The sequence below is a fragment of the Phlebotomus argentipes genome, unplaced genomic scaffold (assembly GCF_947086385.1).
Source record: "Phlebotomus argentipes unplaced genomic scaffold, Phlebotomus argentipes genome assembly contig_39, whole genome shotgun sequence".
Lineage (NCBI taxonomy): Eukaryota > Metazoa > Arthropoda > Insecta > Diptera > Psychodidae > Phlebotomus > Phlebotomus argentipes.
The window spans coordinates 663,715-682,037 of NW_026776182.1; the positions used below are offsets into that span (position 1 = coordinate 663,715).

The 18,323-nt window shown below is 47.2% G+C and overlaps 6 protein-coding genes across 7 annotated transcripts in view; 3 read left to right on the forward strand and 3 right to left on the reverse strand.

The window, feature by feature from the left end:
• Nucleotides 1–7,578, forward strand: part of LOC132263734 (disheveled-associated activator of morphogenesis 1) — a 24,417-nt gene extending 16,839 nt beyond the window's left edge. For both annotated transcript variants that reach the window (XM_059763668.1, XM_059763669.1), the window contains 7 exons: nucleotides 776–961; nucleotides 2,563–3,697; nucleotides 3,756–4,615; nucleotides 4,684–4,982; nucleotides 5,043–5,603; nucleotides 5,661–5,832; nucleotides 5,891–7,578. In XM_059763668.1, coding sequence (XP_059619651.1) covers nucleotides 917–961; nucleotides 2,563–3,697; nucleotides 3,756–4,615; nucleotides 4,684–4,982; nucleotides 5,043–5,603; nucleotides 5,661–5,832; nucleotides 5,891–6,223 — 3,405 coding nt within the window. In that variant the 5' untranslated portion in view covers nucleotides 776–916 and the 3' untranslated portion in view covers nucleotides 6,224–7,578. The remainder of the gene's footprint in view (nucleotides 1–775; nucleotides 962–2,562; nucleotides 3,698–3,755; nucleotides 4,616–4,683; nucleotides 4,983–5,042; nucleotides 5,604–5,660; nucleotides 5,833–5,890) is intronic.
• LOC132263735 (SH3 domain-binding protein 5 homolog) lies at nucleotides 7,116–12,111 on the reverse strand. The gene is made up of 5 exons (XM_059763671.1): nucleotides 11,830–12,111; nucleotides 9,613–9,675; nucleotides 9,031–9,208; nucleotides 8,850–8,968; nucleotides 7,116–8,663 (listed from the first exon to the last, which is right to left on the reverse strand). The coding sequence occupies exons 1-5, from the start codon at nucleotides 11,863–11,865 to the stop codon at nucleotides 7,758–7,760; spliced, it is 1,302 nt and encodes a 433-aa protein (XP_059619654.1). The 5' UTR covers nucleotides 11,866–12,111; the 3' UTR covers nucleotides 7,116–7,757.
• Nucleotides 12,112–12,184: 73 nt separating this feature from the next.
• Nucleotides 12,185–12,792, forward strand: LOC132263740 (essential MCU regulator, mitochondrial-like). The gene is made up of 2 exons (XM_059763681.1): nucleotides 12,185–12,414; nucleotides 12,478–12,792. The coding sequence occupies exons 1-2, from the start codon at nucleotides 12,261–12,263 to the stop codon at nucleotides 12,567–12,569; spliced, it is 246 nt and encodes an 81-aa protein (XP_059619664.1). The 5' UTR covers nucleotides 12,185–12,260; the 3' UTR covers nucleotides 12,570–12,792.
• Nucleotides 12,793–12,806: 14 nt separating this feature from the next.
• On the reverse strand, nucleotides 12,807–17,008 carry LOC132263733 (protein flightless-1). Its single transcript, XM_059763667.1, has 6 exons — nucleotides 16,919–17,008; nucleotides 16,632–16,742; nucleotides 16,325–16,563; nucleotides 13,501–16,266; nucleotides 13,006–13,435; nucleotides 12,807–12,941 (listed from the first exon to the last, which is right to left on the reverse strand). Exons 1-6 carry the CDS (start codon nucleotides 16,979–16,981, stop codon nucleotides 12,807–12,809), a joined length of 3,744 nt encoding a protein of 1,247 aa, XP_059619650.1. The 5' UTR covers nucleotides 16,982–17,008.
• Nucleotides 17,004–17,687, forward strand: LOC132263839 (uncharacterized). Its single transcript, XM_059763834.1, has 2 exons — nucleotides 17,004–17,102; nucleotides 17,162–17,687. Exons 1-2 carry the CDS (start codon nucleotides 17,004–17,006, stop codon nucleotides 17,666–17,668), a joined length of 606 nt encoding a protein of 201 aa, XP_059619817.1. The 3' UTR covers nucleotides 17,669–17,687.
• LOC132263739 (chaperone protein DnaJ 1-like) lies at nucleotides 17,670–18,269 on the reverse strand. Its single transcript, XM_059763680.1, has one exon. The coding sequence runs from the start codon at nucleotides 18,136–18,138 to the stop codon at nucleotides 17,701–17,703; it is 438 nt and encodes a 145-aa protein (XP_059619663.1). The 5' UTR covers nucleotides 18,139–18,269; the 3' UTR covers nucleotides 17,670–17,700.
• Between the last annotated feature and the right edge of the window lie 54 nt (nucleotides 18,270–18,323).

Below are 18,323 nucleotides of genomic sequence, written 5' to 3' on the forward strand. Positions count from 1 at the left end.
GAAGTGGTGAAATTTCTTGCGGAGGCGAGAGAGACGCTCTCAGGGCATTTTCACGTGCTCACATTACTGCCAGGCATTAATCAAAGGGCTGTGAATAAGAGGCATGATCAGTCATTTGTTTTCATCTCAAATCACGACACTCGAGACGTGAGATTCAAAAGTGAAAATGCAAAAATTACCTGCAATTGTCACAGTCCTGCTTCGGATTTCCACCAGCTTTCGCTCTCTGTTGCCGTGCAATTTTGCCAATGTCCAAATGAACAAAGACACTTGAGTAATTGATCAGTAATTCGAGCATTTGCAGAAGAAAACTGGGATGAAGATCGCCTCAAAATTCTGTACATTCCACTCATTGCTCCTGTCGTCCACTGTTCTTCACTTCCTCCAAACGCAGTCAAGACTTGAGAGACTCTCACGAGTTGTGGAATAAATTATTTACACATTTACTGTTCGCCTAATTCGAATGACTGTCCAAAAATTCTTCACAACAATGTCAAGGAATGTAATTGAGCCACGAGCAGAGAGAGAGCGCAGAGTTGTTAAGGAAAAAATCGACATTTAACTTCCCCTCAATTTAAATCAATCTCTTGCAAGTTGAAATAAATTCCCAAGAGACTGCAACTCATGCCATTTATTTTACTCGTCAGACTGTCAATTTTAATCATTTGGTACACACTCTTTCACTGTGCCGGAAAATTGTAATTTGAGATGATCAAGTGCCATTTGAATTGCTAATGTCGCCTAACGTTTTGTCTCTCTTCTCTTTCTCTTTTAGGGACTCCCATCGTGTCCCATCAATCTCAGTGTGATCACTTCACGCCTGCCGGACATCACTTGCTGGACAACCGCCGACCAGGCCGGCAGCGCGTCCGGCAATCTAACTGCCCTACACAGATTCTACAAGGCGAATCGCAAAATGCCAGCATTTCGGGGCCGCCGCGGATTGTGTGGATGTCTTCAGGTGAGTGCCATGATCTTCCCATATTTGCCTGGCATTTCGCACTCCCCGCGAACTGTGAAATTTCATGCACCTCTATTCCGAGGAGAGGCAAAAGAGCGAGTGCGAGAGAAGAAGGTCAAATGGCAATACTTTGTGTGCACGATCGACAATCTTCCCTCGAAATGCAAGTAGCACGATGAAAAGGTCTCTCTCTCTCGTAACATAAATAGCTGGAGAGAAGAGATTTGAGGCGCGCATTGAATTCTGCAAGAATTTCACTCCGTTTCGGTGCTCTCCCAATAAATTGTCCATTGTGGCGTATCAGTGAGAAGCATCGCATTTGCATTTGGACGCGATGGCAAAACTGGGGAGTTGGATGGCGCCATATGATATACTCCCAATATGAGTCTATAATGTGTTGGGAGAGAGACTCCAATCGACGCATCGGATCTCCCTCGCCGAGAGTTTTCCTCTAATATGAATTTATGGCCTCCAGTCAATATATCCACACACTGGAGAAACATGCGGCATAAAATGTATTATGATGGAAAATAACGGATGGAATGCGCGCTTTCATTTTCATTGCAAGACACTGTTCGCCCCCGTTGTGATTCTCAACATCTCCGCGCTCGCGCATGCATTTCGCCAGTGAGAGGACGAAAAAGATCAAGAGATACGTGCCTTCATTCGATGAGATCATTACAATCACTAATGCCAATGGTAAATCTTGTAAATCCACGCCTGATCACCATCATTTCCAAGAGACCCGCGAGTGTCTAACAGCTGAAACCTACTTTGAAAGTCTCTTGCGATGCTCACAGAACTGGATATGTCATTGCAGTCTCTTGCGGAGAAATGGATTTCTAAAGATCTAATCAACACTTCCATAGATCACTTTCAATGGTCAACCAGTGCATTTTTCACTGCCACAGACAAGAAGATCTCTTTTTTATTACCTTGCGCTCTGGCAGTTCAAAACATTCGTTAGCATTATTACGAAAGACATGCGCATTTTTCATAACTTGCCAAATATATTTTTCTGCAGTTGCCGAGTCCAGAATAATAAATATGCTTCTGAGGATTTTGCAAGCTTGTCTCCTGCCACGCTTGATCTTTAAAAATATTAATTTGCATTCTTGAAGGTGCCTCTCTTTGCGGGATCCTAATAAATCCCATTCAACTGGCGAGAGATCGATCTCGCGCGCTTTTATTGTGAGGTTTCTCGAGAGTGAGTGGAATTTTTCTGTGGGGCTTTTTTGTCGATCGACAAAACATTGTGTTGTTGGTACATTGGAATTCCGATCATTTGATCACCCGGGTTGCAAGTCTAAAGACCAGTGAAAGTGATAACAAGTCCAATTATAGCGTTACTGCCTCTGAATTTTTCTTACTTGCGAGCATTAATCGAAGCTCATAATTCACCCAAATTTCCTGTGACGAATTCACGGAACGTTTCGGTGATCTTTGTGTTGGAGATCAGCGTCAATTCTTAGAAGATTACCTGAGAACAAAATCAAAATTTGCACAATCCTAAGTAGAATTAGCATGACAGCCAATAAAATTGAGATTAGCATAAATTTTCCTAGAACCCCCTCTGAAAGATTGCTCTATTTTGGAAACAGGATGACGAACCTCCGGAGATCTGCGTGGTCGAGGGTGCTTTCACGCTCCAGACAATCACGCCCACGCAACCAATGCCGGCGATCGACGAGCTGGACGCAAAATTCGCCGAACTCGTCGAGGAACTTGATCTCACGGCGCCCAACAAGGCGGCGATGCTGAGTCTTCCGGCGCAGAAGAAGTGGCAGATCTACTGCTCGCGGAAAAGCCACCAAGATGAGGGCGCTGCGGTGTCTTCAGTGCCGCCCACGCCAGATCACTACATCGATCGTCTGCGGGACATGTCCACGCAGCTCATGGCGCAACCGGAAGATTCTCCGAGCCACGAATACAGCTTCAAGATCGACACGCACACGGCTCAGTTGGATGCCCTCAAGACAGCACTCCGCACTTCCGCCCACAGCTTCGTCCTGCGCTTTGTGGAGCTCAACGGGCTCGTGGTTCTGCTGGATCTGCTGCAGAAGCTGGACTGGCGTGTGGCGAACAGTAGTCTGCACACCAGCCTCATCGGCTGCATCAAGGCGCTGATGAACAACTCCACGGGCAGAGCGCACGTGATGGCACATCCCACCAGCATTGATACCATCGCGCGATCTCTGGCGGCGGACAACGTGAAGACGAAGGTGGCCGCTCTGGAGATCCTGGGAGCAGTGTGTCTGGTTCCTGGCGGTCACAAGAAGGTTCTTAGCGCCATGCACAACTTCCAGAAGTTCGCAGCCGAGCGCACTCGTTTCCAGAGCATCATCAACGATCTGGACCGCTCCACTGGCGCCTACAGAGACGATGTGAACCTCAAGACGGCCATCATGTCCTTCATCAACGCCGTTCTCAACTACGGTCCCGGTCAGGAGAATCTGGAGTTCAGACTACACTTGCGCTATGAATTCCTAATGCTCGGCATTCAACCGGTGATTGAGAAGCTGCGGAAGCACGAGAATGAGACGCTGGATCGCCACTTGGACTTCTTCGAAATGGTACGCACGGAGGACGAGAAGGAGTTATCCAGGAAGTTTAACCACGAGCATGTGGACACTAAGAGTGCCACTGCTATGTTCGAAGCCATCCGTAGGAAGATGAGCCACTCATCTGCATATCCCCACCTTATGTCGCTCCTGCAACACATGCTACTGCTTCCATGTGAGTAAAGATCGCCTATCAATTGAAATCATATCCTCAATCTCTCTCTGTATTCCAGTCACCAGCGCCAACAATCAGCACTGGCTCATGTTCGATCGCGTGGTGCAGCAAATCATCCTTCAGACGGATGTTCGTCCGCCCAGTGACATCGATCCTGACCAGAGCAGCACACCAAAACCTCAGGATCCCGACGCAGCTCCTCTCTCGATCGACGTGAAGAAGATCGTCAAGCTGCTGGTGAAGGAAGAAGAACTCACAGCGGCCAGGAACCGCGCCGAGGAGCTCGAGAAGGAGAATCTCGATGCTCAGGCCAAGCTGGCCAAGAAGGAGCAGGAGTTGGACCTTCAGACTCAGGAGAAGGAGGATCTCGAGACGAGTCTGGCGCGCATGCGAGAACGCCTTGAAAAGGAGAGCGCTAATCACTCGCAGGCCGTACAGAGAGCCCTCAATGCTGAGATGCGAGTGGAGGATCTGCAGCATCGCTACATGCAGGAGCAGCAGGAGCGCGTTCGTCTTGAGCGTCTAGTCACGGAGGGCAGCATCCCAGATGATCAGAAGGTGGCCGGCTTGCATCGCTGCAACGGACAGGCTTCACCCACATCCAGTCTCAAACCAGCCGCCGCACCTCCACCACCGCCGCCTCTACTGCCCATGCCGCCGCCTCCGCCACCAGGAGCTCCTCCCCCACCGATGCCCACATCCATCTGTCCCGCGCCGGCGGCAGCGAAGTTCGAGGTGTCGAAGAAGAATGTACCGCAGCCCGCGAATCCACTCAAGAGCTTCAACTGGTCAAAACTGCCGGACGCCAAAGTCAACGGCACAATCTGGAACGAGCTTGATGAATCCAAGTGGTACAGCACGATGGGTCTGGAGGATATTGACAAGCTCTTCTCGGCATATCAAAAGAACGGAGTAACCGTGAGTAGCTGAATCCCAGCTTTTGAAAGTATGTTTTCTAGACTAATTTGCATGTCTTCTTCCGGCAGAATGACGGCTCTATTGAGGATCTCCGCTTGATTGGGAAGAACAGAACGAAGATTTTGTCAGTTATCGATGGACGACGAGCTCAGAACTGCACAATTCTACTCAGCAAACTCAAGATGACTGACGAGGAGATCAGCAAGGCAATCTTGTCTATGGACTCGAGCGAACAACTGCCTATTGACATGGTTGAGCAACTTCTGAAGTTCACTCCATCGGCTGAGGAGAGAGCGCTTCTGGATGAGCACACAGAGGACATAGAATCCCTGGCCAGGGCTGACAGATTCCTCTTCGAGATCTCAAAGTAAGGAATCACGGAAAATTCTTTTGACAGTCACATATACAGCACTTTTCTCTTCCTCAGAATTCCTCACTATGAGCAGCGCTTAAGGAGTTTGCACTACAAGAAACGCTTCCACGTGACCGTCAACGAAGTCTCTCCTCGTCTCACCAGCGTCATGGAAGCCTCTCGTGAGGTCGCTCGCTCGAGGCGTCTTCGAAAGCTCTTGGAGATCGTCCTGGCCCTGGGCAATTACATGAACAGAGGCGCTCGCGGGAACGCATCAGGATTCCGGCTGGCCTCTCTCAATCGCTTGGCAGACACAAAGTCCAGCTCCGTTAAGGGTACAACGCTGCTGCATTATCTTGTGCAGATCGTGGAGAAGAAGTTCAAGGACTTGCTGAAGCTGGACGAGGATCTGCCACATATTCGAGAGGCGAGCAAGGTGTCTCTCGCCGAGATGGATAAGGACATATCGATGCTGAGGAATGGCCTGGCTGAGGTCACGCGGGAGATCGAGTTCCATCGCGGAGCAGGAGCGCCTCAGAGCGGAGATCGATTCCTGCCGGTAATGTGTGAGTTCCATGCTCAAGCGACAGTGCGATTGGCAGAACTGGAGGATAAGTTCCAGGACATGAAAACCAGGTGAGTCAATTTCCCTGTAAAACTGTTTCTTAGACTCAAATCTCTGTATTTCGATAGGTTTGATCGCGCTGTTCGCTTGTTCGGCGAGGATGGAGCTGTCGTGCAGCCCGATGAATTCTTCGGCATCTTCGACACCTTCCTGATGGCATTCACAGAGGCTCGTCAGGACAATGAGAACTTCAGGCGTCGCCAAGAAGAGGAAGAGAAGCGCGCCAAGCAGGAAGCTGAGGTGATATTAACAACCATCAGACCAAAGATGTTTAGCTCAAAAATTCTTATTCTTCCAGTTGAAGAAACGCACAATCGAGCGCAAGTCCAAGGAGGGTGGCATCCTGAGTTCCATGGCGAAGAACCTGGGGTTGAAATCTTCTTCGAACAGCCCGTCGAAGAACGCCACGTCGGCGGACAGCAAGGGTGAGTTCGACGACCTGATCTCAGCGCTGCGCACGGGAGACGTCTTTGGCGAGGACATGGCCAAGTTCAAGCGCTCTCGGAAGACGCGCGTGCCCACCCCGGCGGCGCCCACCAACGGCAACGGCACGTCGCCGCCGGTGCGGAACAGTTACCATCGCGAGGACAGCCGCGAGAGGAGCGGCACGGCGCACGGACGGCGGCAGTAAACGCCAGACCCCACTAGTTAATCGTGAATGTGTTATTGTAGTGGTTTCCCGGAAGGAGTAAAGCTTCGCTCAATTTTTCCACCCCGATCCCGTTTTCGGTGCTACTTCTTTGCGGTACATTCAGAGCAGATTGACTCCAATTTGCGAGCATGATTTGTAGGGATATTTGCGATAATGCAGATGATAATAATTTATGATTTTAGCGTGTAGTCGTATAGAAGTTCTCCTTTTGTACTCTGTAATTATTGACTATAATGTAACCAACAATGAAGCTTCTAAAAAACACTGTGCAGACAAGACTGGTCCATCAAATGCCAACGAGAAATTTTAATACTTTCTTTTTGTAACTTGTGAGGATTTTTTCTCTATATTCTGTGTAATCTTAATTGTCTTGTTATAACTTCTCCTTTCAAAACCATTTTTTGTATATAATTGTATAAAAAAAAGATAATTCTCAATTTTGTGTCGTCTCAACTCACTTTAGAGTTCTACAAATTTTTATAATGCATTTTGACACAGTATTTTGCATGTGAAGTAAATGAAGAGTGGAACAAATATTTAGTAATTGATGAAGAAAAAGCAGGAAAAATCCCCCGAGAATTTGTGATTTTCATTTTGTGTGTTGTCGAGCGCAAGAAGCATTATCGCGTTGATGATGTTCACGATTATTCTGTAGATTGAAGAATATCATTCATTTCTGTTAATGTATACCTTGAATCAATTTTACTTAATAAAAATTAATTGAATTCAATTCAGCCTTGTCTTTCTGCTTCCACTTTTGCCTACATCTCGGCGAATGCTCTTAAGAGACATCTTAAGATTAAAAGACACTTTCACTTTGTTGAATAATTTCAATATATTTTAATTCGTTACTTTTCCCTTTTCTCTCATCTTTTCTATATTCTCCAACGAAAGTTATAATTTTTGTGATAGCCTAATTGATCGTGAATCCCTTTTGTGAATCACCGGCGCTTCTTTTGAAGAAACAGGACAACGATTTACGGGCAAGTTGCAAGGAAACTTAAGGTGAATCTCTACAATTATAATGCACTTAAAAACTACAGAGGAAACTATATAAGTAATGAAACAGGTGAAATAGAGAGGAAATCCCTTCAATTCTGTGACCAAAAACAGCAATTATTGTATACAATTATACAGGCAAATGATTTTTAATCTAAAATTGACAATTTCTTTCGTGATTCTTCTTCATAATAAGGAAACTTCTTGTCACAGAATCGCTTGGATTAGACTTCTCGATCAAGTCACTATTATAAGTCTATTTTTGCCTCATCTCCAAATCTGCTTATTATGAGATGAACATCTCTTCGTCTTGTTTTGTACTAAAGTTTTTTTTTTTAAAGAACTCCAGAAATAGATGAAAGAAGACTGAAGAAAAGATGTGATATTGTGTGAAAATCGGACTCTAAAAATATCAATTTGATACAATTTTAAAGGTGACTCTAGCTGCTTTTCACGTCGCCTTTTCTCAGATCTGCATCATTTCCTTTCTCTCTCTCTCTCTCTCTGTCCCTCTTCAGACAGACAACTTCCGCTTGTGCTCCACTCTGCCCTCAGCGGCTGTCGCTACGCCGGCCGTGGTCACCATCGCGGGCAGCAGTTGGACAGCAGAGAGCTCTTTCAGTGACGTGTTGACGGCGGGAGGCGGCGGCGCCTTCTGCAGCTGCTTGATGGGACTCGGAGAGACTTTGCGCGGTGTCGCCGGGAAGCTGCCTCCCGGCGCGTACGTCATGCCACTGCACTCCCTAATCATCATCAGGTAGTCCAGCTTGTCCACCGTGGCGTTGAGTTCGCTCTCCCACACGTCCTGCTCCTGCTGCCCATCGCCGCCCTCCACAGGACGAATCGCCAGCACCTTCACGCGCTGTCGCAGCTCCTCCAGATCCAGATCCGTGTCATCCACATCGCTCTCATCTCCCTTCTCGCTCACCGCCGAGCTCGTGGCCACGGAAGTGCCCGCCGATTGGATGGCGCAGCGATCCAACTCGGACGCATAGTCAGGAAGCGCAAGGACAGGCGAATTCAGCACGATGCCCGTGGAAGAGCACTTCGACTGCGTCAGCTCAGTCACGCTCAGTTCCGCGCCAACGCCGGGCTCTCGCGGCCCCGGCGGCGCGGCACAACTCAAGTCACCGCGCTGTTTGTGAATCTCTTCACTGATCGTCTCCAGATTCCGCAGCGCATTCGAATACGAGGATTTTGCCACCTGCACCAGCGACTGAAGCTCCTGAATGCGTCCCTTCTGCGTCTCCAGCTGATCCTGGCAGATCTGCTTCTCCTCAAAGTATGGTCGCGACTTGTGAATGTTCCTCTTCAGACGATCCTCCAATTGCTGCACTTTCAGTTCAGCCGCATTGAAGATGATCGCCTTGCGCTGATGCTCAGCATTGCTCTCCGCCTTTTGATTATCCGCATCCATAACCTGAGAAAGAATTCACAGAGAAACTCATTTAATTTCTCAATCACATTTGCACAAAACTATTGAGCTTTCCATAAGAGAAACCAATTGAAAGTCAAAGTTAAAACATTTCAGAAAGCAAAAGTGCAAAAATCACACTCTCGATTGAATTACAAATCTATCTTTCTCTCTCTCTCACTAAATACTCACCTTGATGGTGGCATGATTCAGCATCTCTTGCCATGCATTGTCAAATTGCCATTCATGCGAATTGCTCATGAATCTCTGCTCCGCCAGCGCAACCGTTTCCTTCGCCGCTGCATGGATTTCTGTGCAAAAAAGAGAGCAATTGAGAGATTACACGTTATCAGAATTGCGACATGCACTTTACCATTGGCGCGTTGAAACTTAACAGCCGCTTTCTGACACTCAATCTGCGCAATGCGCGCCTTCTCCACTGCCTCATAATACGGACGGGCTTTCTCAATGCATCCGCCCAGCTTCTTGGACAGCAGCTTCAGACGCCTGGTGGACTCATTGAGTAAAATGCGAAATGTCGTGTTTGCTTCCTGCAAAAAAAGCCAATTATAACGTGTCTGTGAATTGAATCCTTCAACTCTTGCATCAATGCCACTGATAACAACCGGGAAATCAATCGAACGTCAACCCACGCACTTTATCACACCCTCAGTTGCTGCTTCAGTTATCTAATCTCAGAAATTTGACCATGTTCGGCCTTCATCACCTGATTACGCATGACAATGGAATTTTTCTCTCCAAAGTGCACAGGAAGTTTTCCCAATCTCTCTCTCGCTCTGTTGTTTTTTACCTCTCAATTGTCTCATTATCTCACCAACAACTTCCACTCATCCTTCCACATTCTCAAGTCATAAAGCAACAAAACCATCGTGGGATGATTGTTTCCCGCCCAGAGCAAAAAGTTCACACAGGAAAGCATAAAAATTTCACTTGCCTCCAACTCAATCTCCAATTTGTTGATTTCATCTGTGGCCGTGTTGAGATTTTCCAATTCAATCTGCAAAGAAACCGAGACAAAAGGGAAAGATTAACACTGGAAAGTGCCCATTATACTCTCATTTCATTTCATGACTGCGTCGATTCTATACAAACGCAAAATCCCATAAATCCCCGTGTGAAATCATCACCCAAACAGGGCCACATACAATCTTCCTTCCACGCCACATTATCAGCTGAAAGCAAAGCATTCTTAAGCGTGATCACATGAAGTGATTCTATATAGCAACAGGCATACATTTTCTCTCTCTTTCTCTTTACTAATTTACACCCATTTGCCAAAGTGTTAGCACTTATTCAATCAACCAACATCTCGAGTACGTCACAAACAAGTCACGAACTGTGCGTTTTTCTCAAAGCATTTTGACATTTTTCCAGCGTGGAGAAATCACTTAAATTGCTCTTTGATATTTCAAAATAATGTTGTAGTAAATATCACATTCTTCTACGCATTGCAAATCATGATTAATGTCACCCTTTTTGTGATTGATCTCTGGGAATTTTTTCCGAGTCTTACTCTATCAATAATAATATTTACCTATCAGGATTTTCCATGCGCTGTACCCTCAATAATTCTTATCTACTTTGGTAAACTTTTGGATGCCATGAGTCACCCTTATCGAATCAAATGTGCCAAAATCAAAATTAGAAAACGCGACTGACGACTATCAATTTTGTATCCTGAATTCGCAAGACTCTGGCACTGCTTAAATCATAACACAAGCTTTAGACATCTGCTTTTTAATCTCAATTGGATTAAATTGCGGTCACAGTACAATTCATTTACAATTGAATGCATGATTTTATTGAATTACAAAATGTGCATCACGAGCCATAGCATAGATTAAAGTTAAAGTCTCGTACGTAATGCAGACTTATCCAATTGTCTTGATTAAATCTTGCGTCCGCTGTTAGTCAACGAACAAACCAAGCGACCAATCAACTTCAATCAAACACGCCAAAGCTATTATTGCAAAACCGCAAAAGATAAATGTTTTCTCATTAAGATAGCGCACATCTCATGAGATCGTCTCTATCTAATATTTGTGTCTGTTTATAACTTGGTTTACGATAAACATCCTGGGAAATGCTCGACTGTCGAGAACACGCTGATCGGCAGAACATTTGACTGGGAATTGAATTAGAACTTTAACAGCCACACAGTTCAAGTGCAGAGCATTTCCTCACAAGCAAGAACTCTCTAAGCAAGCGCTGGCCCTGATCGTTAAATCGTGAGGTCATGACTCTTCCGTCTCCCTCGTGCACACTTATTCGCGCTCTCGCGCTCTCGCTCGCTCTCACGCAGTGTGCCTACATTTCCTTAGAGACGAAATGAAAACGACACGACAGTAAGTTCAATTCTCAGGCATATCGAAAATAAAACATTTCCGAGGGAAATTTCTTCATGTCACGAATTGAAAGTGTTGTGTGTTTCGCCCTCATAAAACGTGCGGAATTCTTCGAATCCAAATGAAGCTTTCTGCATGAATTTCAACAATGTGAGGGTAGAAGAAAAGTTCTTACACACTCCACGGATGCATGTCCTCAATTAATTGGACTGTGTCTACAAACCAGGGAACGATAGAACTTCTTTTTTTCAGGGTGGAATGAGAGAAGTCTGTTTTGACGTCAAGAGAGACGAACTATTTTTGGCACCACAATAAGGATAATGACGTAATCCTTTCTGTGTTCGCCTTCCATTCGCGCTCCAGCAAATTCTATCACGTAATGAGTCAACTCATAAATTTGCTATTCGCTATGAATTATTAATAAGGTGGAATTTGTAGAAAAAAAAATGTGTGTGAATATAAAAAGCATTTTGATTGTTTACAAATTCGCGCCACTGTGAATTGGTGAAAAAGTGCCTCGCTAAGTGGTGTCAAATGCATATTTTCTGCATATTTATCGGCCCGCCGAGGGGCGCTGTCTTGCGAAAGGCCCTTTGTGTGCCCCATTTGTCTGGTTTGTGGGAGAATTGAGCAATAAATTTTCTCTTTATCAAAGCATTACTCTCGGGAATGTCAGTGTTTTGCATAGCTGAGCTGCGAGTGGGGGAATTTGTCATCCGTGACGATGAATGGGGCGCAGAAAGCCAACGTGAAATTATTTCATGGGCAGCAATAGACATCAGTGTTGCCGATTCTAGCGAGCATACCTGTATCCGGGGATCTAAATCAGCATTTTTATCCATTTTGTCGGAGGAATCTTCACTCTCAGCAGCTCTTCAAACTCCAACTCATCCCTGGAGGGCATCCACACTTTTCCCCCTCAAATACACCACTCTGCACTGCCGAAATGTCCAATCTGGCACTAGCACTTCATCTAATCACCTCCACTGATGACTTTTCACAAGTTCTTTCGCAGCCGATCGCGCTTCGAATGGGGAAATTTGGCGAAAACCTACGCGACACTTTTTCTCTCCGTCCACCGAGCAAAAACGCAAATGGCTGACAGCGCCCTCAATTTTAGCACTGGAAGCGCTGGAAGTGCGCGCAGCGCCATCACCGTCAATGCGACGCAGTCATCGAACGAACTTTTAGTACAGTCATCTGGAAATTTGCATTTCTCCGTGAAAAGTGTGTGAAAATGGTCTTTTCACGCCTCCTCCGGCCAGTGGTGATGGCTGCACGACCGCTCACGCTGGCACGCTCCAAGACTCACTTCCGGAGCGGCGCCCTAAAGCCTCTACCCGAAAGTGTTCCCTTTGGCCTCGTCGGAATCTTCTGCACTGTGATACCGGGTGAGTAATCCTCTTCCCAACGCTGCTCTGGGCAGTCGTGTGACCGTCCTCGAATCTCCACAGGACTCCTGGTTGGAGCTGCCATCAGCAAAAATGTGGCCAACTTCTTGGAAGAGAACGAACTCTTCGTTCCGGACGAAGAAGAGGACGATTAGAGATTCTTTAGCACGCAAGACATTTTTCCATCTATAAATAAATCTTTGTTAACGCCAAAAGTTATTTATTGCTATTTATTGTGTAAATTTTAAATAATCTGTGCGAACGGGCTTTCGTTGCTCCTTTGAAATAACACTTAAAAGTCCCTTAATACTTTGACAAATTGTTAAATATTAGCCAAAATTGCACATGTTAGTTCAATAAAGTAATTCGAAACATAAATTATGCGCGCTGCTCTATTCCGGGGGTTTCTTGTGCTCTCCCCAGCCGTGGAAGCACTTGGTGAATCTCTTGGACTCCTTGTTCTTGAGCGTGAGGAAGAGTTTCCGCGGCCTGTCCGGTTGCTTGATTCGCATGTGCTGGATGTAAACCTGTTTTCCCAGGGAAGAAACGGTCAGTTAAAGATTGCATGGAGACAAAATAGGGCTTTCTCACCTGTGCAGACTTGTAGGCCAGCTTGATCTCCACTTCACTGCATCTGGCACCCAGCCAGAGGAAGACTTGCTCTCCATTGTCCAGAATCATGATGTCATCGTCTGCCAAGTCGTCCTGGCAGAAGTCCGAACACTTCTCAGCCACTGTGAAATATCCTTTCTCGTTGGAGCATCTGAAGAGGCGCGTGTATTCCATGAAAGTAGCGTCGGAATCGTAGGGCTTCCTGCCGCCCAGAGCGACCCAGAAGAAGTTCTCCGGCTCCTCGCCCTCGTTCAGCACTTGCAGGCTCACCCAGGGATTATTGAAGATGCTCTCCGCAATGTCCTGGATCAGCTTAGCCTCCTCGGCGGCGGCCTTAGCGCCAATCCAGGCATAGACAATCCCACTCTCAGACTCATCTTCCGTCTCAAATGGCACGTACAGGATGTAACTGCAAGATCAAGTGAATTCCAAACATTAGAATCAACTCCAAATTGCGCAGGACAATCAACTCACCAGAATGCAGAGTTCAGGAAGCACGCGTCCGGCTTGATCTGGATGAGGCGCGTGCAGAGAGCGCTGCCGTTCGAACGCAGATGATAAAATCTCACCATCGCCTTTCCGTCCGGCGTCAATTGCTTCTGCTTCCGCCGCCCGTGATGGATGATGAATTTCCTCTTGAAGTGCGCCATGAACTTCAAGTTCTCTTGCTGCTGGTGGATTCGCACCACTTCCAGCTCTTCGCCGAACATTGCCTTGAACTTCTTCTGCAGCGTGAACGTGAAAGTCAGCCAGCCCATGTTGCCGGCATTTCTGCCCTGCCAGAAGTACACCACGCACTGAATCTCATCCTCGGGTGGCGGCGCATTCTCCGCCGTGCCGTCTTCATCCTCCTCACCGGGAACGCAGTAGCGGCAGAGGAAGACGTAGCACTCCTCCGTGTAGAAGTGACCGAGTTCCTCCTCGGGCAGCCGCACGAACTTCTTGTTCTCCAGCACGAACGACTCCATGGCCTCCAGATCGTAGTTCCAGTCCTCCTCCAGCTGCGTGGCCTCCGTGAGAGTCATCGCGGCCTGACGCGGCATGAACAGAGCCGCCAGATCCGCCTTTGTGTCCTGCTGCTTCGCCCACTTCGTCAGATCCGCCCCAGTCTTGGCCACTGACTGAGCAGTTCTCGTGAAATCCACCGCAATAATCTCATCCCAGCCCACGAACTTCGACTTGAAGACCTGCGTCTCCGTGCCCTCCTGCACTCTCGTCACCAGAGCATGTTCCGGCCGGGTGATCATGCTGAACAGCTCCTGGGACAGCTTTATCGCCGCCGCTCGCACGAGTCGCGTAGACTTCTTGCCGAACCACACAAATAAATCTCCGAAGCAGTCCAGAATGTACACATTCTTGCTTTGCAGCAGCGTGTGAACCATCTTCTGGTCCGGAATCTCCACTTGCGGCAGCTCCAAATATCCCATGCCCAGCTGCACTTGATACAATCGATGCAGAACCGGCGTGAAATTCTCCTCCACATGCTCCACAATCTTCTCCGCCGGTCTCACGCCATCCTCAAAACCCAGGACTTTCCAGAAGTCAGAATTCTCCTCACCCTGGAGCTCCACGAAGATCTCCGCCCTGTTCTTTCGCTCATTCTTGTTCACTTTCTCCGCCAAGAGGCGAGATTTTGATTTCAATGTGTTCTTGGACTTCCTCCCGTGCCAGATGAAGATCCTCAGTCCCGTGTCCAGCACGAAAACATACCTTGGATCCAATGAGGTGAAGCCAATGGCTACGGGCTCTAAGTGAATTGACGCTCCCGCCGCGTGAACTCTGTACATTCGCGGTATGTAAACGACGTCTTCAATCGTAAAGAAGCCCGTTGATGTCCTGCCACCTTCAATGTATGAAATGTCCGTGTCAAAGAGTCCCAGAAACTCCTCCGATTCATCCGCTTGCTCCTCGCGCACAGTCCGGCAGCGCGCTCCCAGATAATTCCTTAAGTTCACAGCGTGAATCGCGGCACACGCTCTCTTGTCCAACGGCGCGTGATTCCCAATCCAGAAATAGATCTCCCACGTCAACTGACCGACATCGTCCAGACACGTCTTCAGGACAATATAACAGTCGCCCTCGTAGAACTTCCCATGAGCGATTTCCTCGATTTTGTTGGGCAGGAAATTCTCAATCTCCCAAATCGTCAGACCAGGAATTTGTCCATCCTCATCCTCGAAAAATTCCGAGTAATCTAGCGGAGGCTTCTCCAAACTCTCATCCCATCGCTTCGGCTTCAGACTTTCCGTGCGCTCTTCCTCCCAATTCTTTGCGTTCTTCTCGTCTGCAATATCCTTCATGCCCTTCAACACCTTCGCCGAGTCGGCCTGACCCACTTCCGGACGCGCTCCGCGTCTCAGTCGTAGCTTCCTCGCAATGGGATCCTTGCTACTCGTGCCAGCTGTCTGCACAGCAGGCGGCACTGTAGCTCCGGCCAATCTCAGCTGGTGTTGCAGCGAGAAATCAATGTTGTAGAACTCAATTCCAGCGCCCTTCTGCATCTCCATCGGCTTCGGCGGCATTATTAAGTCCGGATTGTTCCTCAAATCCAACTGATCCAAGTCAGAACAGAGATAAATGGCATCTGGCAAGGTTATAAGCTTGTTGGAGCTGAGATTCAGCTTCTTCAGCGATCCACATCGACACAGTCCCTCAGGGATCATCTCCAGACGATTATTCGATGCCGAGAAGACCTCAAGACAACTCAGCTTTCCAATTCCCGACGGGATGCCGTCGAAATCCAGCTGATTGTCATTCAAATAAAGCCGCCGCAAGAGCGAGAGCTTGACTAGAGTCGCCGGAAGAGCGGTGAGTTGATTCCGGGAGAGATTGAAGGTCTCCAGCTTCGTCCAGCAATCAATGCTCGTTGACAATTCCGTGATTTCATTCTCGCTGAGGTTCAATCGCCGCAAATTGGGCAAATTGTAGAGGCAATCTGGGATGCGCGCCAGAGAATTCTGCGCCAAGTCAAGTTCCGCCAAATTGCCCAGAGAATCGAGAGATGTTGGGAAGTTCTGCAGATTTCTCTGTGTGTTCCTCATGTGGAGCACTTCCAGATTCTGCAGCGAGGGCAATTGGCGCAGTTGAAACACCTCCAGAGGATTATCGCTGAGGATGAGCGTCTGCAGATTGGCCAGACGTCTTGTTTGCGGCGGAAGGGTCTCCAAATTATTACTGGACAAGTCCAGGAAGAGTAAATCCGTCAAATGGATGAATAACGCAGTGGGAATGCTATCAATTCTGTGGATAGAAAAACCACGGTCAAAAACAATGACATCATCAAGCCTAAAATACTCACTGATTGTGACTCAAATTGAGGACGAGCAGGTTCTTCGCCTTCTCTAGTCCTTCAGGAATCTCTTTGAGTTTGTTGTGCGACAAATCCAGAGTCGTTAGTTCTTCTAGTTGAAACAATTCTGTTGGGATTCCGGAATTCTTTACTTTGTTGTGCCGCAGATTGAGAGAGCGCAGAGAATTCAGTTCTGTCAACTCCCCAAACAACTTCTCCAGGTCGTTGTTCTTCAGAGAAAGGTGCTCCTGTAAACAGAGATGCGGAATTCATCAAAATATCTTCACAGATTGAGCAGAATCTTCGAGAATCTCACCAGCTTTGCCAGCTTTCCCATCTCTTCCGCCACTTCTGATATGTTTGTCTTGTCCAACTTGAGCCACTGCACTCCGGTCATGAGCCGCACAGCGGCAGGGAATTTTCCGTCCTGGAAAAGATCAAAAGAAATTTCCAAAATAGAATTCCATCATCAAAATGACAGCCGATGGAATTTCATTCAATATCTCCTGTAAATCTAGTGGCACAGTAAAAATTACTTCGCCAGTCGATAGACAGGAACATATAGTTTTAAAATATTGTACAAAATTGCTGGAAAACACTCACGCTGAAATCATTTTTGGTGAAATCAACACCGCGAACGAACGGCAAAACTCCCGTGTTTGCCATTTTTACTTTTAGTACTCATCGAATGACAGCGACTCCAGCACCTCCAAGCGGCAAGAGCAGAACAATTGCTGCCAACTTCAGGCTACTGAGCCGACATATAAATTTGAGTGAAACTGAAGGGGTTTGTAAACAAAGAGATTTTTTGTGAATTTTCCCTAATCTTGTGAATTTTCCTTGCAGAATCTGTGCGACATGGAGAGCGCACACAAAGGACTGTACAAATCCACGGCGTGGAGACAAAAGACTGCCGAAGAGAAGCGAGAATTGTTCAGAAACACACGATCAAGGAAGCGGCAGACGCTTTTCCTTCAGAATCGCGACATCGACGAGAATCAAGAGATCACAGAGACTCCGGAGACTCTCCAGAAACCACGTCGCAACAGTGCGAAGAAGAAGACACCCTTCGCTGTGAAATTCGCCAGGTGGAAGAAGAATCGCGATGACGCCAAAACCAGAGCAAAGCGAGAGAAGAAGCCCCCATTCGTGCGGTCCGTACGTCCTGGGGCTCTGCCGCCGCTGAAGCCCATAGAGCGGAGAGCAAAGTTCAATCCGCCGGCCAAAGTGAAACCCCTGCAGTTCGCCAAGATCAGCAAAAACCCCCCGCAGATCGACACGAACTTCGATTTTCCCACCGGAGGCCCAATAACGCGTTCGCGCGCAAAGTACATTCAGTTTGTGTTCGAATGAAAACAATTTTCACAGCTACTGAGAATCTTTATTCATTCCTCATCCTCATCATTATCCTCGTCATCAGAGTTATTGTCAAGTGCCTTTGCAAGCATAAAACCGGCAGTGAAAATACCAGCAACAGCAGTAAAGCCAAGTAAAATTTTACCAATGCCAAAACCATCGGAGTCTTGAGGCGAGTGTTTCTGGGCAGAAGGCTTTGCGGTATTCATCGGGTTATAAGGGATCACAGTATTGCGAGGAATTCCTCCATTCCTGAATGCAGTCTCGCCTTGCTGATCATATTTCCTCCGCGTATCTTTGTCGCTTAACACGCGATAGGCAAAAGCGATCATCTTAAAGTGCTCCTCAGCTGCTGGGGAACTATTCCTGTCCGGATGGTATCTTCTGGCCAAGTCCATGTACGATAGCTTGATTTGGTCATTGTTTGCATCTCTGCTCACATTCAGAATCCTGTATAAGTCACCCATTTTCCGCTTTGTTTTGTCTAGCAATTGGAGAAGAAGATTTGAACAATCAAGTTAACACTGCACATAAGTAAGAAATAAATACATTTCAGTCTTCAATTTGCGTTCGCCTCTTGAGAACTAAAGACGATAAGAAAATTGAATGTTTATATATGCACTGGATTTGCTGATAAGGGGAATTTCACAAC